At 42.5% G+C, this 17670-nt stretch overlaps 1 protein-coding gene across 1 annotated transcript in view; it reads right to left on the bottom strand.

Moving 5' to 3' along the window:
* Nucleotides 1–17670, bottom strand: part of AFF2 (ALF transcription elongation factor 2) — a 357949-nt gene that overhangs the window by 36608 nt on the left and 303671 nt on the right. Inside the window, exon 9 of the mRNA XM_055564516.1 lies at nucleotides 15–174. Coding sequence (XP_055420491.1) covers nucleotides 15–174 — 160 coding nt within the window. The remainder of the gene's footprint in view (nucleotides 1–14; nucleotides 175–17670) is intronic.

Raw genomic sequence — 17670 nt, 5'->3', positions numbered from 1 at the left:
GGCTCCTCACCCACCTCTGGAGTGGTCACTCGTGGCGCCTCATTGGCTTCGCTGTCAGTGGTGCTGCTTTCAGTGTCTGAGTCAGACTCTGAGCTGCTCTCTGAGTCACTGGAGCTGCCGGATCCCCCACTGGTGGGCGCTGCAGGTGGGGGTTGGGGCGTGGCCAACAGTGGGCTGAAAGGAAAATGACACCATTGATTGCCTCTTTTACTCCCAAACTGGCTGGAAAAGAGTCCAGGTGGGCATGAAGACTGATCATCTGTGAGGGCCAGGCTGAGTGGAGTGTGCCATTCCATTTCACAGATGGGAACTATGAGGCTCAGAGGGCCCAGGGAGTGACCCACAGTCCCAAGTTGTGTTTTTTTTTTTTTTCCTTTCTTTTTCTGTTAAGATACATTTTCAGTTGCTATCTTGTTCAGAAATTCCAAGGTTTGTATAGGGGCTCTGATCTTAGTTATACCTGCAGTACAGTCCTCTCAGCAAGAAGGGGTGAGTTGAATCCTCACTTTTGTCATAGAAAACTGAGGTTCAGAGGAGGGGGGTTCTTGCTGCAGCCTCACAGCTAGATAGAGGTGTGAAACTGGGACCATAGCCTCCCAGCTTCCTCAAAGGGCAGGGTTGAGTAAAGACACTGGCAGCCAGGTGCCCAGTGCCCAGCCCCAAGGTGAGCAGGGCTGACTGTGTTACCATGGAGATGAGAGGGCACACTGCACAGCCTCCTCCACCGGAATTTCTGTAACTTCTTCAGACAACTCCAACTAGGAAGTATGATCATACAGGACCAACCATCTCTAATGGCTGATTTTAAATCTGTAAAGCTGACCAAGCAAAGCACAAGGAAATTGACACCATTTGCCACTCTGTCTTTATTGATAATCCATGCTCTTCCTTACTAATCGTTTGCCCTCTGTGCCCCATAACAAATCAACCTCAGCTGTCTCTTGGCACTTTGGAGTATGTCACTGCCTTTCTGTCCTTTTGCTCATCATCTTTGGGGGCTAGTTTTCCTGTTTTTGCTCTGATATGGGGTTCTAAAGTCGAGGGAGGGTTCTCATCTGTCTGTCTCATCAGCTCAGGCTCGTCTTTGGAGAGAAATTTAAATCACAGAGAGGGGTGGCCTGGGGGCCAGAGCATCTTTGCTGCAGTGCTGGACTGGTCCTCCTACCTGTCTGGCTGGCCGTCTGAACCTCGCTGCCTCTCAGACTCCCAGCTCCTTGCCTGGCTTTTCCCAGAAAACCCAGTCCTGGCCCTGGAGGACACCTGGTCTTGTGGCTCCACCTGCAAGTTTTGGCAGAGAGGGACTCCAAGGGCCCTCCTTTGGCCAAGACTCTGGAATCACAGACCATTATTCCTCACCTGCCCCCACTTCATCCTCTCACCAAAGCTTCATTTTCAACATAATAGCTCTTGCCTTGGAAGGCAGAGGATCCCTTTCAAACCAGCATGGGTGCCTCGTCCAACTCGTCCAACTCAGAGAGCCTTTTCCTTACATGTGCCTCGTGCCCCGAAGACGGCCCCTTTCATCTCCCAGGTAGCTATTCTCTTTCATATAGCCAAAGCTCCTTTTAAAAGGCTATCTGCTAAGTAAATGCTATCTGCAAGTACATTCGTCTGCCAAATACGCCAAGTAATTAGGGGAAGCAGAAGAAACAGGGACCTACACCCTCTGGGAAAGTGTGTGTGTATGTCTGTGAGAGAGAGAGAGAGAGAGAGACAGTGGGGCCAGGGATCTATATATACAACTCAGTGTGCCTAGTTCCCTGTATTTCTTTGCAGTATAATGAATCCATATTTAAGCAAAGTACCCTCCAAATCCAATCAATTGTTTTTGTCTTTGATTACTAACTAAAGACTGAGGCAACAGATTTAAGTCAGACTAATCCAGAGGCTTGCTAACTTGACCTCAATTCCCCCCAAGTAAAGTTTGAGATACAGCATAGTGCATTGGCAATACTGAGACTCCTAGCTGGTGGATTGACAGTTAAGATCTAACATGTACTCCCACATTTATGATTTTCAAATGAAAAGGCTGTTTCCTACTTTTGTTTCCTATCTATGCATTAAATTCTGGCTTGTGTGTGTCTGTGTGTTTGTATACAAGTGTTACTTATCCAAAGACTTTTGGAAGCGAGATGAATTTTTATATTTAGATTTTTAATTAAACAAGTCATATGGTAGCTATACCACATCTATAATACCCCCCAGTGGATTCAGGATAGCATCCTTTAATAAAACTCATTAATACTGCTGCAGTTAACAGTCACAGTCATAAAAACTTGAAATTAATACCTGCACATCAGTTTAGGTCAGGTTTTGTCATCAAGTGGCTCAAAGTCACTGAAAACAACAGTTCTCCAAATTTTCTGAATTTCAGAATTATGATTAAGAGATTGTAGACATGGACAGAAATCACATATGAAAAAATTAACTATTTGTATGAGTAAATATAGATATACAGACACAGATACAAAATAAAGATGACTTGAAACCTAAGCGTAACCTTGACTGAGAACCAGTGAAATGAGGCCTGAAATTATTTTCCCTAAGTCTTCTTACAGGTAAATGTATTGCTGTGTTCTCAGGAAGGATCCTACGGCCAGTCAACGTTGACAATGACCACTCAGGGGAAACAAGTATAGAAAGAACAGAGAGAGGTACACGAGTTTTTCATACTCACACTGATGGACATAAATACTTGGGGATGAGAGGGACGGTGGACTTGAATTCAGAGAGGACACCATGAGAACTCAAGTTGGGGGTGAAGGACTTCAGCATCTTAATGAGAGAGAATTGCTTTCTCCGGGCAGTTGCACAGTTGGAAACAAGGAAGAGCCAGCATTGGTGGGAGGGAATGGCATTGCTTAAAATGGAAGTAAAACTGCCCTCTGCAGTACATTCCTCTGCCTCCACTATCCATCTGCTCTTCCTGTGGTTGGTGGACAATCTGCCTGCACCCAGCCTGCTAAGGGACATAGGGCACACCTGTGAGTCTGACCCTCACTTCCTGTGGGCCCACCTTGCACCCAGCTGGGGCCCCTCCGAGGGCCAAAAAGTGAGTACAAATCCAAAACACTGTCTTCACAATCAGGACAAACCTCAATATCAGGATTGACTGAGGGCCACATTCTTGTCTAGAATCCACTGTGGAGATTTCAAGTTAGCAAATCATCACCATATTTCACTTTCAGTTCTTCCCTGAAGCACGTTAGCTGTTCAGTTAGTTAAATTCCCACTTTTGCTACATTTACTTTCATGTGTCACTAATTTATTTTTCAAATGTATATTAAACTGGCTATGAGCAACACTAGGAAACACAACTCTTGATTCTGCCGAGAAGATGAAGGACGAATGTGCAATTTCCATATTCTTCATTTATCAAACTGCAGTAGAATTATTTCCCATACACCATTTACTCTTGTATTTTAATAAACTGCTTTTAAAAAGAATGCTAGTGGTTACAACAAAGATAATAGATGATATCAAAAATCATTAACATTAATATATTAAACTATCTACTCTATAGTCTGTAAATATTAAAAGTGTACTCTGTGACTTCACCCTGAATGTAATAAAACTGCTCAAAGGACAAATGTGGACAACTTCAAAGTGAACTGTTCAACCTTTTCAAATATCATATTTTGCTACTGTGTTCATTGGGGTGAGCAGTCTGTACCAAGTGTAGCGTAACCTCATTTTAATCCTAACCCCATTCAGTAGGTCTTCATGGTCATGGGCCAGACTAAGGGCAAAGAAGTTGGCTTAGCAAGTCAATGATCCTAGTGGGGAAGTCCAGGGTGAGGGAAGGGGATCAAAGAGCAGGCCAGTGGGGGAGAAGTTTGGGAGGCCTTTAAGATGCCTCCTCCAGACAGCATTGACCCTGGTGTGGAAGGCTTGTGAGCACCAGGGGAACAGATACCAGTCTCTCTAAGCTTATACTGACCAAGCCTCTTCTGCAATAAAAGGCTCAATATGTGATACTATAAGATAGTCCAGAAGCCATATGAAGGAACAGGGACTTCTTTGCCTGGAGAAGATTCTGGGGCAGGGAGGAGGGTGGTTCATGTGACAACAGTCTTTAAAAACTGGAAGGTCTGTCCAGTAAGGGAGTGGGCTAGCTCTGAAGGCCTTCCAAGGTAAAACTAGGATCAATGAGTTCGAGATGTAGCCAGGAAAGTTCCCACCTCAACATCAGAAAAGCCTTAAAAAATCTACAGTTGGCCACAGGAAGAAGCCATTGCTTTGTAGGCCTATGAGCTTGATACCTTTAGGTGAACAGATAGCTGGCAATTAAGATTCCTATTATTGATCTACAATGGAGTTCAGTGATCTTTAAAGTGTCTTCCAACTCAAAGATTATGATCCTCATGAAACAAAAATGTGTAGGGGATTTTAGGGGAGACTGTTCGGACCTTAGAGAAAATTGTGAGGAGACCTTTGCCCAGTCTGCTCATTAAGGCAGGTCTGAAATGACCTACTCTTGGCAACACGGCTCTTATATGAACCACAGAAGATTAAAGCTGCCTTTCTGTAGGGCTATTTCATAAATCAGACTTTTCACTAATTCAGATTAACAGCCTACAGAAAACCAAACATCTGCATCAGTGCTATCTGACTCGATTTTTAATTTAACTGTAAATTCCTCTCTCAGGAGATAAACAGGGATGATGAATTGGCCATTCTGCTCAATCAAGCTGTATGGGTATCACAAAGGAAAGGTTCCAGAGGGGTAATGACTTTCTAAGTGGAAACATATATAGGAAGGATTCGACAAGCAAGTCCACAGGGTATGGATCTTGGCAGCATATTTTACAAGACCCCGAAATTGCCAAAGAGACATAGCATGAGATGCTTGATGGGGGACTCTTGTATTAAACCCTTGTCTTTAGTTGAGACTTGTAAAAATTTCATCAATGTGACCCTTTTCTGGTTTTATGGAGATCAAATGTCTATCTACCAGATAATTTGAAATGCTTCTTTACTTGATTCCATCATTAAGTTGGAAAGGTTTGGCCCTGGGGCAAAGGAATCAACATTTATACCTGATCTTTCCTCTCTTCCTCCTTTTCCTCTTTGAACTCTGGGTCCAAAAACTGAAACAATCTATTGGATTTACCACAGTAGGCCACTAGGGGTAGACACTCTGAGCCCTGAGCCTGTTCCAGAGAATGGGAGGAATCTATTTTGGTCTGAGTTAGTAGCTTTGAAATCTACCCCACCCACCCCAGAAAATCCATTTAGCTCAGTTGTCCAATAGAAACTTTGAAGTGAAGTGAAGTGAAAGTTGCTCAATCGTGTCCAACTCTTTGCTACCCCATGGACTATATAGTCCATAGAATTCTCCAGGCCAGAATACCAGAGTGGGTAGCCTATCCCTTCTCTAGGGGATCTTCCCAACCCAGGGATTGAACCTGGGTCTCCTGCATTGCAGGCAGATTCTTCACCAGCTGAGCCACTGGCTGGGGGGACGGGTAGGCAGAAGTATAATACATAAGACAGACAAAACCAGGTTTGCTCTATTTCTCCCAGCAGCTTTTCCTCCTCCCTGGATGGCCCCTGAGCACACTTTGAAAATAAGAGACTGCATATACCAATATTCTCACAAGCAACTCAGAATCAAGTATGTTCTGTGTTAATGCAATGATGCTACTGATGAGCAGATTACCATCCACTTGTAATTGAAGCTACACCCTGGCATGGCTCCGAGGAGATAATCTTTGTCCAGTGAGTGTGTACACTGGGAATTTGTCCTTTTGTCTGATTCTGGTGTTTGAAATGGCGTCTGCTCAATTTACTTGCAAAACATAAGGTGATGTACACCTATCCACCCACATTCATTGTCATGGGCAAGTTACCATATGTGATATAGATTAAAGCCCTGACTGACTGAAGAGATCTGTGGTTGGTGAAAACGATGATCAAAGATGTCCACACTCTAATCTCGAACATGTGAACATGATACCCCATGTGGAAAAAGAAGTTTTGCAGATATGAATACATTCAGGATCTTGAGATGGGGATATGGTCCTGGATCATTTAGATGACCCCAGTCTTATCCCAGGATCTCTGGGAACCAGAGCTTGGGGTAAGGAAGGCTCTAGTAGATTACTGCCACAGCAATGGGCAATCAAAGTGGTTATAGCTTCCCAGGAAGCTGCAAGTTGACCATTTGAAATTTTCATGATAATCAGAAATGAGTAGCTCCTCACATTTTTCAATCACCAGCAGTTAGGTATTTCTCCTAACTTACCTGGCATCTTACTTCCTTTCTGAGACCATAATGCTGAGTGATTTTGGCAATGGCTTTTCAGAGTTACATTTGACTCACAATCTATCATGGCTTTCTTACCCTTTTGATGGACTGACTAGACTCAGCTCTTGTCTTCTTTTCCTGCCTGTGCCCTTTCTCCCATCTTCAGTCACATATGTAAATAGCTACATTTCCCCTATTGGTTTTAAAGAGGTAGCTTTAGTTAAGTTAGAGGAGCATGGGATTGGGAGTCAGATGATCTTTTTTGAATGTCACCTTGGATACTTTATTTTTGTGTGACCTTAGGCTAAGCACTTGCCTGGAAAATCCCATGGACAGAGGAGCCTGCTAGGCTGCAGTCCATGGAGTCGTGAAGAGTCGGATACAACTGAGCAACTTCACTTTCACTTTTCACTTTCATACATTGGAGAAGGAAACAGCAACCCACTCCAGTGTTCTTGCCTGGAGAATCCCAGGGATGGCGGAGCCTGGTGGGCTGCCATCTATGGGGTCGCACAAAGTTGGACACGACTGAAGCGACTTAGCAGCAGCAGCAGCAGCAGACTAAGCACTTAACACAAGCATCTCAGTTTCCTCATCTGTAAAATGGGGTAATATATCACAAGGCTTATAAGAGGACCAAACTAGGAAATTTAGGTGAGAGAATTCTATTAACAAGTACTTCTCAAACTTTAATGTATATTAGAATCACCTGGAGATCTCCTGCACATGCAGATTTTAGTTACAGAGGCCTGGAATGGGTCCTGAGTTCTGCATTTCCAACACATTCCCAGGCGCTACAGATGGTCCTGGTCAGTGAACCACACTGAGAGGACCAAGGGTACAGAGGCTATTCAGATATAAACTGCTGACAAAAAATAAGTTGGTGATCTGGACTGGAAACTAATGGCTAAAACACAGTTTTGAGATCAACTGTGGATTTTTCCTCCATAATTATTCTGCCCCTCTTTAGCAACAAAGAAAGTTGACTGCCTTATATCACTTTGAATCTAACCTGATCAAGTTGAAGCTCTCTTTGGGCAATTATTCCTGAACAGGTTTTATCAGAATCCTTCTAATAAGCACTGACTTCAGCTTATAATTTTCCTGAGACTACCTGCCTGCACCTGTACTTGACCAAGTACATACTTCTTTCCTCCAAATGTGTCCCAAGGATCACCAGGGCTTGCCACTGTCCCCACCAAGTGTCGAGGTGGTATTAGAGTACATCCATAGTCATGGCTGGGGCCCTAAGCATGATTCATAATGGCTAATAGAGATGGAGGTGTTGGAATTCCAGCTGAGCTATTAAAAATCCTAAAAGATGATGCTGTGAAAGTGCTGCACTCAATATACCAGCAAACTTGGAAAACTCAGCTGTGGCCACAGGACTGGAAAAGGTCAGTTTTCATTCCAATTTCAAAGAAAGGCAATGCCAAAGAATGTTCAATTGCACTCATCTTACACGCTAGCAAAAGTAATGCTCAAAATTCTCCAACCAAGGCTTCAACAGTACATGAACCAAGAATTTCCAGATGTTCAAGGTGGATTTAGAAAAGGTAGAGGAACCAGAGATCAAATTTCCAACATCTGTTGGATCACAGAAAAAGCAAGAGAGTTCTAGAAAAAAAAATCTACTTCTGCTTTATTGACTACACCAAAGCCTTTGACTGTGTGAATCACAACAAACTGTGGAAAATTCTTCAAGAGATGGTAATACCAGACCACCTTACCTGGCTCCTGAGACATCTGTATGCAGGTCAAGAGGCAACAATTAGAACTGGGCATGGAACAACAGACTGGTTTCAAGTTGGGAAAGGAGTACATCAAGGCTGTATAATGTCACACTGCTTATTTAACTTATATGCAGAGTACATCAAGCAAAATACTGGGCTGGATGAAGCACAAGCCAGAATCAAGATTTCTGGGAGAAATATAAATAACCTCAGATACATAGATGATACCACCCTTATGGCAGAAAGCAAAAAGGAACTAAAGAGCCTCTTGATGAAAGTCAAAGAGGAGAGTGAAAAAGTTGGCTTAAAACTCAACATTCATCCACCTCATTAGAACTGATTCAAATGTACTCTTTTTAATGGCTGAGTAATACTCCATTGTGTATATGTACCACTGCTTTCTTATCCATTCATCTGCTGATGGACGTCTAGGTTGCTTCCAAGTCCTGGCTATTATAAACAGTGCTTTGATGAACCTTGGGGTACACGTGTCTTTCAATTCTGGTTTCCTTGGTGTGTATGCCCAGCAGTGGGATTGCTGGATCATAAGGCAGTTCTATTTCCAGTTTTTTAAGGAATCTCCACACTGTTCTCCATAGTGGCTGTACTAGTTTGCATTCCCACCAACAGTGTAAGAGGGTTCCCTTTTCTCCACACCCTCTCCAGCATTTATTGCTTGTAGACTTTTGGATAGCAGCCATTCTGACTGGCGTGAAATGGTACCTCATAGTGGTTTTGATTTGCATTTCTCTGATAATGAGTGATGTTGAGCATCTTTTCATGTATTTGTTAGCCATCTGTATGTCTTCTTTGGAGAAATGTCTGTTTAGTTCTTTGGAGGTGGATGAAACTGGAGCCTATTATACAGAGTGAAGTAAGCCAGAAAGAAAAACACCAATACAATATCAGTTCAGTTCAGTTCAGTTCAGTCGCTCAGTCGTGTCTGACTCTTTGCAACCCCATGAATCGCAGCATGCCAGGCCTCCCTGTCCATCACCATCTCCCGGAGTTCACTCAAACTCACGTCCATAGAGTCGGTGATGCCATCCAGCCATCTCATCTTCTGTTGTCCCCTTTTCCTCCTGCCCCCAATCCCTCCCAGCATCAGAGTCTTTTCAAGAAATGAGTCAACTCTTTGCATGAGGTGGCCAAAATACTGGAGTTTCAGCTTTAGCATCATTCTTTCCAAAGAACACCCAGGGCTGAACTCCTTTAGAATGGACTGGTTGGATCTCCTTGCAGTCCAAGGGACTCTCAAGAGTCTTCTCCAACACCACAGTTCAAAAGCATCAATTCTTCAGTGCTCAGCTTTCTTCACAGTCCAACTCTCGCATCCATACATGACCACTGGAAGAACCATAGCCTTGACTAGACGGACCTTTGTTGGCAAAGTAATGTCTCGTCTCTGCTTTTCAATATGCTATCTAGGTTGGTCATAACTTTTCTTCCAAGGAGTCCAATACAGTATACTAATGCATATATATGGAATTTAGAAAGATGGTAACGATAACCCTGTATGCGAGACAGCAAAAGAGACACAGATGTATAGAACAGTCTTTTGGACTCTGTGGGAGAGGGAGTGGGTGGGATGATTTGGGAGAATGGCATTGAAACATGTATAATATCATATATGAAATGAATCGCCAGTCCATGTTCGATGCATGATACAGGATGCTTGGGGCTGGTGCACTGGGATGACCCAGAGAGATGGTACGGGGAGGGAGTTTGGAGGGGGGATCAGGATGGGGAACACGTGTATACCCGTGGCAGATTCATGTTGATGTATGGCAAAACCAATACAATATTGTAAAGTTAAAAAAAAAAACTCAACATTCAAAAAATGAAGATCATGGCATCTGGTCCCATCACTTCATGGCAAATAGATGGGGAAACAATGGAAACAGTGACAGAGTTTATTTTCTTGGGCTCCAAAATCACTGCAGATGGTGACTGCAGCCATGAAATTAAGAGACACTTGCTCCTTGGAAGAAAAGCTATGACAAACCTAGACAGCATGGTAAAAAGCAGACATTACTTTGCCAACAAAGGTATGTCTAGTCAAAGCTATGATTTTTCCAGTGGTCATGTATGGATGCGAGAGTTGGACTGTGAAGAAAGCTGAGTGCCGAAGAATTGATGCTTTTGAGCTGTGGTGTTGGAGAAGACTCTTGAGAGTCCCTTGGACTGCAAGGAGATCCAACCGGTCAATCCTAAAGGAAATCAGTCCTGAATGTTCATTGGAAGGTCTGATGCTGAAGCTGAAACTCCAATACTTTGGCCACCTGCTGCAAAGAGCTGACTCATTTGAAAAGATCCTGATGCTGGGAAAGATTGAAGGCAGGAGGATAAGGGTACAACAGAGGATGAGATGGTTGGATGGCATCACTGACTCAACGGACCTGAGTTTGAGCAAGCTCCGGGAGTTGGTGATGGACAGAGAAACCTGGCATGCTGTAGTCCATGGGGTCGCAAAGAGTCACACATGACTGAGTGCCTGAATTGAACTGAACTGAATAGAGATGGAGCATGCGCGATGCACCAGGAAGCAGGTTCAGCACCTTTCCTGCATCTTCTCTTTCAGTCCTCACAACAGTCCCCCCTGAGTCCAATGCTCTTACTACTCCATCTTATGGCTGAAAATACTGAGACTTAGTACCAACAATATCAAGCTGAAAAATAGTTTTAAGGATACTTTAAAAAGAATGGAAAAAGCCAAGGTGTCTGGATCCCACCTCACTGCATTATGAAATGAGATGGCACTGTGGAGGCGGCCAGTGTGTCCCCAGCAAGGCTGTCCAGTGCTGGCTAATAAGCCATTTATGTCTTATTTTTTTGTCTATTCAGTTGCTAAGCCATGTCCAACTCTTTGCAACCCGATGGACTGCAGCACACCAGGCTCCTCTGTCCTTCACAATATCTTCCAGAGTTTGCTCAAACTCATGTCCACTGAGTCAGTGATGCCATCCAACTGTCTCATCTTCTGTCATCCCCTTCTCCTCTTGCTCTCAGTCTTTTTCAGCATCAGGATCTTTTCCAATGTCTTGAGAACATCACAACTTGCATTAGGGAAAATAAAGCAGTATTCAAATTTTTCTAGAAATAATTAAAAGTCATCCTGACTTCTTTGCCATTGGTCAGAGCTATTTCAACAAACAGCAAGCAGATGGGGGAAAAATCAATACAGACAAGTATTTTTTGCCTTTAAAGTCTATTTTTTAAAATGGGGGCAAGAGAGAGAATGAAGGTAAGCAAGTGGATGGAACTTGGACTCCCACGACCCTGTCTCCAGCAAAGCAGAGAATGAAAGGTTGGCAGCTCGCCTTCATAAGAAGCCCAGGGATGGTCAGAAGTCAGGAATCCATAACAAATTCAAAGCCTTCCCATTAGAACTCCCTCAGTCACAAATCCTAGGTGGAGCAGGGAAGTATTATGACTGGGTGACTTAAACCCAGAAGCTGCTTCTCTGTAGGAATCTCCCCACTGTGTCTATAGGAGTGGTCTGGAGATGGAGCCCAACTTCCTTCAGAGCCCCAGCCATGGGCAGTCTGTGTCCCTAGAGGAGTACAAAGCAGGCTGCTGAGAGGCTCAGAGCTGCGTTTTCTTTGCTTTAGTTTTTTTTTTTTTTTTCCTGTTGCCCATAATACTCAGAGCTGCCTCACAACTGGGAAAGCAGACATCCCTCTTCCAATACCCCTAGACTACATTTCTTTGATGTCTCTCAATGCCAATCACCTTATCAGTATTGTCTGCTCCCCTTCACATCTGATGTTACCTGATATATCAGAGACACTTGATTTGGAGGGTAGGCTTTTAAGGCCAGAGGCTTCATCAACCACACACAAACTCTGTACGATGTTTGGTATGCTTAAGACCCCCTAGAATATAGCCATAAAGAAGTCTTCTCAGTACCCCTCTGGGAGAACTGTCCCTGGGTGCACCCACTGCCTATGGTCCCAATAAGCAATCATCATCATTGGATCAACCAGACCAAATACCTTTTAATTGCAGAGCATTTGATAATATTCCAGTATTTTCACTCCTATGACCTCATTTGATTGCTACAATAACATTGGACAGGGACAGGGGGAGAGATGGAATAGGTATCCTCCTACTTTACCCATAATGCTCCAGGACCTTTTAGCCAAAGTCATAAGGCTGGGCTCTGAGTGAGGGAGGGGGGATGATTTCCTCAAGCTACTGGGACTCTTTCTTAAACTGCAAGTCTAGCTTGAGGAATGGAAAAGAATACAGGAACCAGTACAAAATCCACCCTGTAATCATACCAAAAGGCAACCAGAATGCAGAATTAATCCCAAATGCTTTCTTTAAGTGACCTAATGAGATGCGTTGCAAGGATTCAGTGTTCAAAACACTGAAGGCCATCCACCTGTAGGCTAAGAAAACCTTGTGGCATTTGACTCCTTCAAATGTCAAAACTCACTGAGGCTAGAGGAAAATGTTTCCAGTTTACAGATGATAACTATTTCCACACAGAGTAGTAGTTTGTAAAGATTAAATAGGGGAAATGTAAATGACTTTTATGCTTCACATCCTTGTGTTTATTCAAAACTTGTATTTGTCTTTAAATAGGTAATAAACATGGTACTGAATTCAAAAGCTACAGTAAGGGATACAATGGAAAGTACATCTTCTGCCCCTCTACTGTCATGTTATACAATTTCCCAATGTTCTTCACTATTATCAGTTTCTTATGTTTCCTCCAATAACGAAGAGAAGTGTTAGTAGCTCAGTCATATCCAACTCTTTGCAACCCCATGGACTGTAGCCTGCTAGGCCTCTCTGTCCATGGAATTCTCCAGGCAAGAATACTGGAGTGGATTGCCATTTTCTCCTCCAGGGGTCTTCTCAACCCATGGGTTGAACCCAGGTCTCCTGCATTGCAGGCGGATTCTTTAACCTGGATCTCCTACATTGCAGGCAGATTCATAATATTCTATGAATATTGCTAGGTATGCTTTTCAATTAAAGTATTTTAAATTATAAAAGTAGAGCTTTCCTCATGGTCCAGTGGTTAAGAATCCACCTGCCAAAGCAGGGGACATAGATTTGATCCCTGGTCCAGGAAGATCCCACATGCTGTAGGGCAACTAAGCCCGTGTGCTCCAACTACTGAGCCTGTGCTCTAGAGCCTGGGAGCCACAACTACTGGGCCCACACAACACAACTACTGAAGCCTGAACTCTGCACCAAGAGAAGCCACCACAATAAGAAGCCTGCACCCTGCAACTAGAAAGTGGCCCCAACTCAACGAAACTCAAAAAAGCCCGCACAGCAACAAAGACTCAGCACAGCCCAAAAAATAAATAAATAATAAAACTTATTCCTAAAAAATAAAATTCCAGTATATGCGATGATAGGGCATTCGATGAATGGCATTCCAAGTCATAAATACAATTTATAAAATAAAACTTCTACAGTTTCGTTACTGAATGTGCCTTCATTCTTATGTCTGAAATATACACATGAGCATTGCAGGACCTAAGTGAAAGGCAAAAATTGCAGCTTGGAAAATTGCGGTGTCATACCCTAGTGTGAAGAAGAGGCAGGAATGTAGCCCAGAGCTGTGAGGGGCAGAAGCTGCTCTGGGTGAGACCAGGCTGCAGGTTCCACATGAGGAAACAGTTCGCTGACTGTTCTCCACCAGGACACTTCTTCAAGGTGTGGTCAACACGCGATGGAGCCATTTCCTCACACCTAGAAACTTCTATAGGCCCAGCAATCAGGCTTTGTAGCTCTTTGTCCCAGTTGCCACCAACAACCCTTGTCCTGCCTGCTCACTGCTGCAAATCAGATGTTCTTGCCATACTTTTCACTCCATGTTAGACTGAAAGCTTTTGTTTGTTTTGTACTTGGTCCCATTGACAATATACAGCTTGAGATCTCTTGGTTTCAGAATTCACCATGACCTCCTGGTGAGGAGATGCAGTTTTTTTTCCTATAGGATTTTCAGAGCTCTTTTTCCATTACCCCTCTACTTTAGGACAAGTCTTTATTTCTTTCTCTTTATTTCCCATGCCTTTGTTTACCCTGTCTATTCTGTCTAGAATGACATTTATTCTTTCTCTTTTGTTTCCTTAAATCATCTTTTAAGCTCATATTCAAATACCATGGATCTTCTCTATGACTTTAATTCTCCCAGATACTTCCCTGTTCTGATTTCTTTTCACTAACTTCATCACTGTTTATCACTTAATTATTTTCAAACTATGAAACTGTGCTAAAATTTTGCCTGCTAACCGAAAATTGCACATGCCTCGATGGCCGGGGCAAGATTATACCATCACTCTGTGTATCCCTAGGCTGACTGGCATGGTAACTTGGATATACTCTTCTTGTTATGAAAAAACACTCTGAACGGCCTCACAATGAACAGAAAATTAGCACAAACAAGGTCACCTAGTAAAGAACAATGCTTAATTATGAAATGTCTATGGACAGCTGACTCTCAAAAGAAGTCATACTTGGGCCAGCCCACCCAACAACATTCCTGAGTCAGAATTAATTTGATGAACATAAGCAAACAGGTTGCCCGATGATGGATTTGTAAACTTTCAATTGGTTGGATGGCTGTTAGCCCAACCTTTCCTTCAGCTTCAGTTCCACTGATAAAATATAACATATTTGAATGGACATGTGTGCATGCTGGGTCACTCAGTCGTGCCTGACTCTTTGTGACCCCATGGACTGTAGCCCTCCAGGCACCTCTGTCCATGGGATTCTCCAGGCAAGAATACTGGAGTGGGGTGTCATGCCCTTTTCCAGGGGATCTTCCCGACCCAGGGACTGAACCCTCATTTCCTGCTTGGCAAGTGGATTGTTTACCACTATGCCATTTGGATCAACAGTTTCAATGTAATTGGTATCTTGAGCAATAGCTGTCAATGGGGTGCAGAGTGCAATGTACATGCATGAACATAAGAAACAAATGATGTGGCTCTTACTGAAAATGAATGCTATCTATACACAGACTTTCCCACTTTTAATTAAAATGGTGATTCTGTTATTCTGATTTGTCTGAAACGTGAGCTACCCTCATCATATCATTTTGATACATTAACCAGCCTGGTCTACACTGTGCATGATATTAACTCCCTTTCTAGTTGATGGTTTTTCTAGTGGCATAATTAATTTCCTCATGGAAGAAAAAGTATTCAATCAATTTGGGATTAAATTTGAGGTTGAAGGACTTTCACAAAAGACAGAACTAAATCTCCTAGCCCACATGCATTGCTAATTATGACATACTCACATTAAGAACAAGAAGGTGTTCACTTCCCATGATAAATGGGCCTGAAAATCATCCCCAGCATTTACAATAAATCACAAAGATCATTAATAAACAGGCAGGGAGAAAAAAGACAGTTTCTACAAGAATTCACTCCCATTCTTTGCCTAAGACTATCAATGTCATGTTTAAAGCTGACATCTTAAATCTTCTCTACAGAAGCCCTCTAAGTCAAAAAGCCCAGCTATTTTAAACAGAATTTCCTATGCCTGTTATTTTGAATGACAGCAAAGGAAATACTGGATCTTTAATCCTGTAATGCTATCTGCCTGAAAATCTTGCCTTCCAGCTAACAGTCTCCCTTCTCATCAAGGCTAAATTAAAGGAGGTCAAGTGTAAATGAGAGAAGAAGAGGGGCCCACACTTTCTTCATACTCTGGGAGCTCCTTTGATCTTAAGCCTAACATGCTTTTGACGTCAAGAGGAAAAGTCTGATCATGGCCACCAGAAATAAGATAGCTAAGTACAGGCAGCCTTATTCAACATAGATTCCTGTATGTGGAACGGCAGGGTTTACACTTGAATCTAGATCAATGGCAGTAAGAACAGCAATCCTGTATGACAAACGAACCCAGAGCCACTTAAAAGCTGACCTAGAAAGAAATGGAAACAAATGTAGGCATTTCTCCAAGAACTTGCAGGATCTGTAATAATGACAGACTAGTAATAACAAGGTCAGGGTGTTTGGTTTTGTCATTAAGAGGAATTTGTCATGTGGAGGAACTTGTCATGCAGAGGAATTTGGGACATTTAGCCATTCTGAAGAAGGCAGAATCTAGAATAAAAAGGATTAAACAGACAATTAAAAATACATTCAGAAATTAAGCAAGTTACATTTGTGGTCATGTGAAAACCCGGGAATCTGCCTATCCTGAAAGCATGTCAGTAGCAAGTCAGCATTATACAGGGTCCCTACCAGCTAAGCCCAAACAAGTGTACATCTTAGGAATTATAGTGAAGAAAGGCATCACAAGGTGGGGTGGGGGGGCCGGGGTTTTAAATGTCCAAAGCATGAAAAATATGCTCACTTACAAACCACATGAGATGTGTACTTTTAGTGAGATATGTTCTCTAGCCTGATGTCAAATTCCCGTGCAGTTTCCACCAGCCTGCACTACTTGGGCTTTATAATGACAAGACCTATATATACTACTCTGCTGGCTGGAAACTTGGGCAAAAATTTGGTGGGCAAGTATATGCTAAAAATGTTCCCTTTGACTACAGTTATATTTCACTATGTATTTCAGACAATTATGCCTACATTCAAGGTATGTTAATGATAGAGAATGTGTGTACCTAAGTGTGAATGTGTGTACATGCCTGTGACTGCGTGGATGCATCTATTGGCTAAAATCCAAGATGGCTAATACCAAGACAAGTAAAATAATTTGAGCATGAATTAAGATAGTTGCCTAAGGGATCCTCAGATGGCACTAGTGGTAAAGAACCTGCCTACCAATGCAAGAGATGTGGGTTCCCTGGGTCAGGAAGATCCCCTGGAGAAGGAAATGGCAACCCACTACAGTATTCTTGCCTGGGAAATCCCATGGACAGAGAAGCCTGGTGAGTTACAGTACATAGGGATGCAAAGAGTCAGACATGACTGAAACAACTTTGCATGCACACCTAAAAAACAATATTGAGAGAAATACCATTCTTCAAATGAGGTGCACAATGTTGATTTTAAAAGTAGTGCTGCTATTAATTGGCTAAGAACAGAAATGTTGACTTCTGTAGCACACACTGGGCATTAAGTCATCGAATAAAGAAGATACTGTTGTTGTTCATTGTTTACATTAATATTCATGTGGGTTCTAGCCATGTTTTGATAGCATGCACAAATGTATATTCACATGTATGAAAGTCAAATACTATTAAGGTTCTCATCATATATGCAAAAATTAGTTGTAGAAATAAGAATGTACAAAGGCAAAAAGTCCAAAAGAACTGAAATGGTGGCTATTTTTCTATCTGTCAAATGACTCATTAAATATTCAAGGTAAATGTCAACTCTCTTTCAGTTAGCCATGAAACTCATGAAAAGTGGTATGCTTCCAATATATGGAAACAACTGAAGTGTTCATTGACAGATGAATGTTTAAAGAAAATGTGTTATCTATTTTGTTGTTGTTCAGTCGTTGTGTCTGACTCTTTGCAATCCCATGGACTGTAGCACACCAGGCTACAGTCTATCAATCAATCTATCTAACGGATAGGAATATTATTCAGCCTTAAAAAAGTAGGAAATCCTGCCATTTGCAACAACATGAATAAACTTGGAGGATGTTATGCCAAGTGAATAAACCAGACACAAACAAAAATACTACATATTCTCACTTATATATGGAATCTAAAGAAAAAATCCAATTCATAGTAATGGA

Source organism: Bubalus kerabau, chromosome X (genome assembly GCF_029407905.1).
Source record: "Bubalus kerabau isolate K-KA32 ecotype Philippines breed swamp buffalo chromosome X, PCC_UOA_SB_1v2, whole genome shotgun sequence".
NCBI lineage: Eukaryota > Metazoa > Chordata > Mammalia > Artiodactyla > Bovidae > Bubalus > Bubalus kerabau.
Note: the sequence above shows the minus strand (reverse complement) of the source record. Positions and strands in the feature narration are given on the sequence as shown.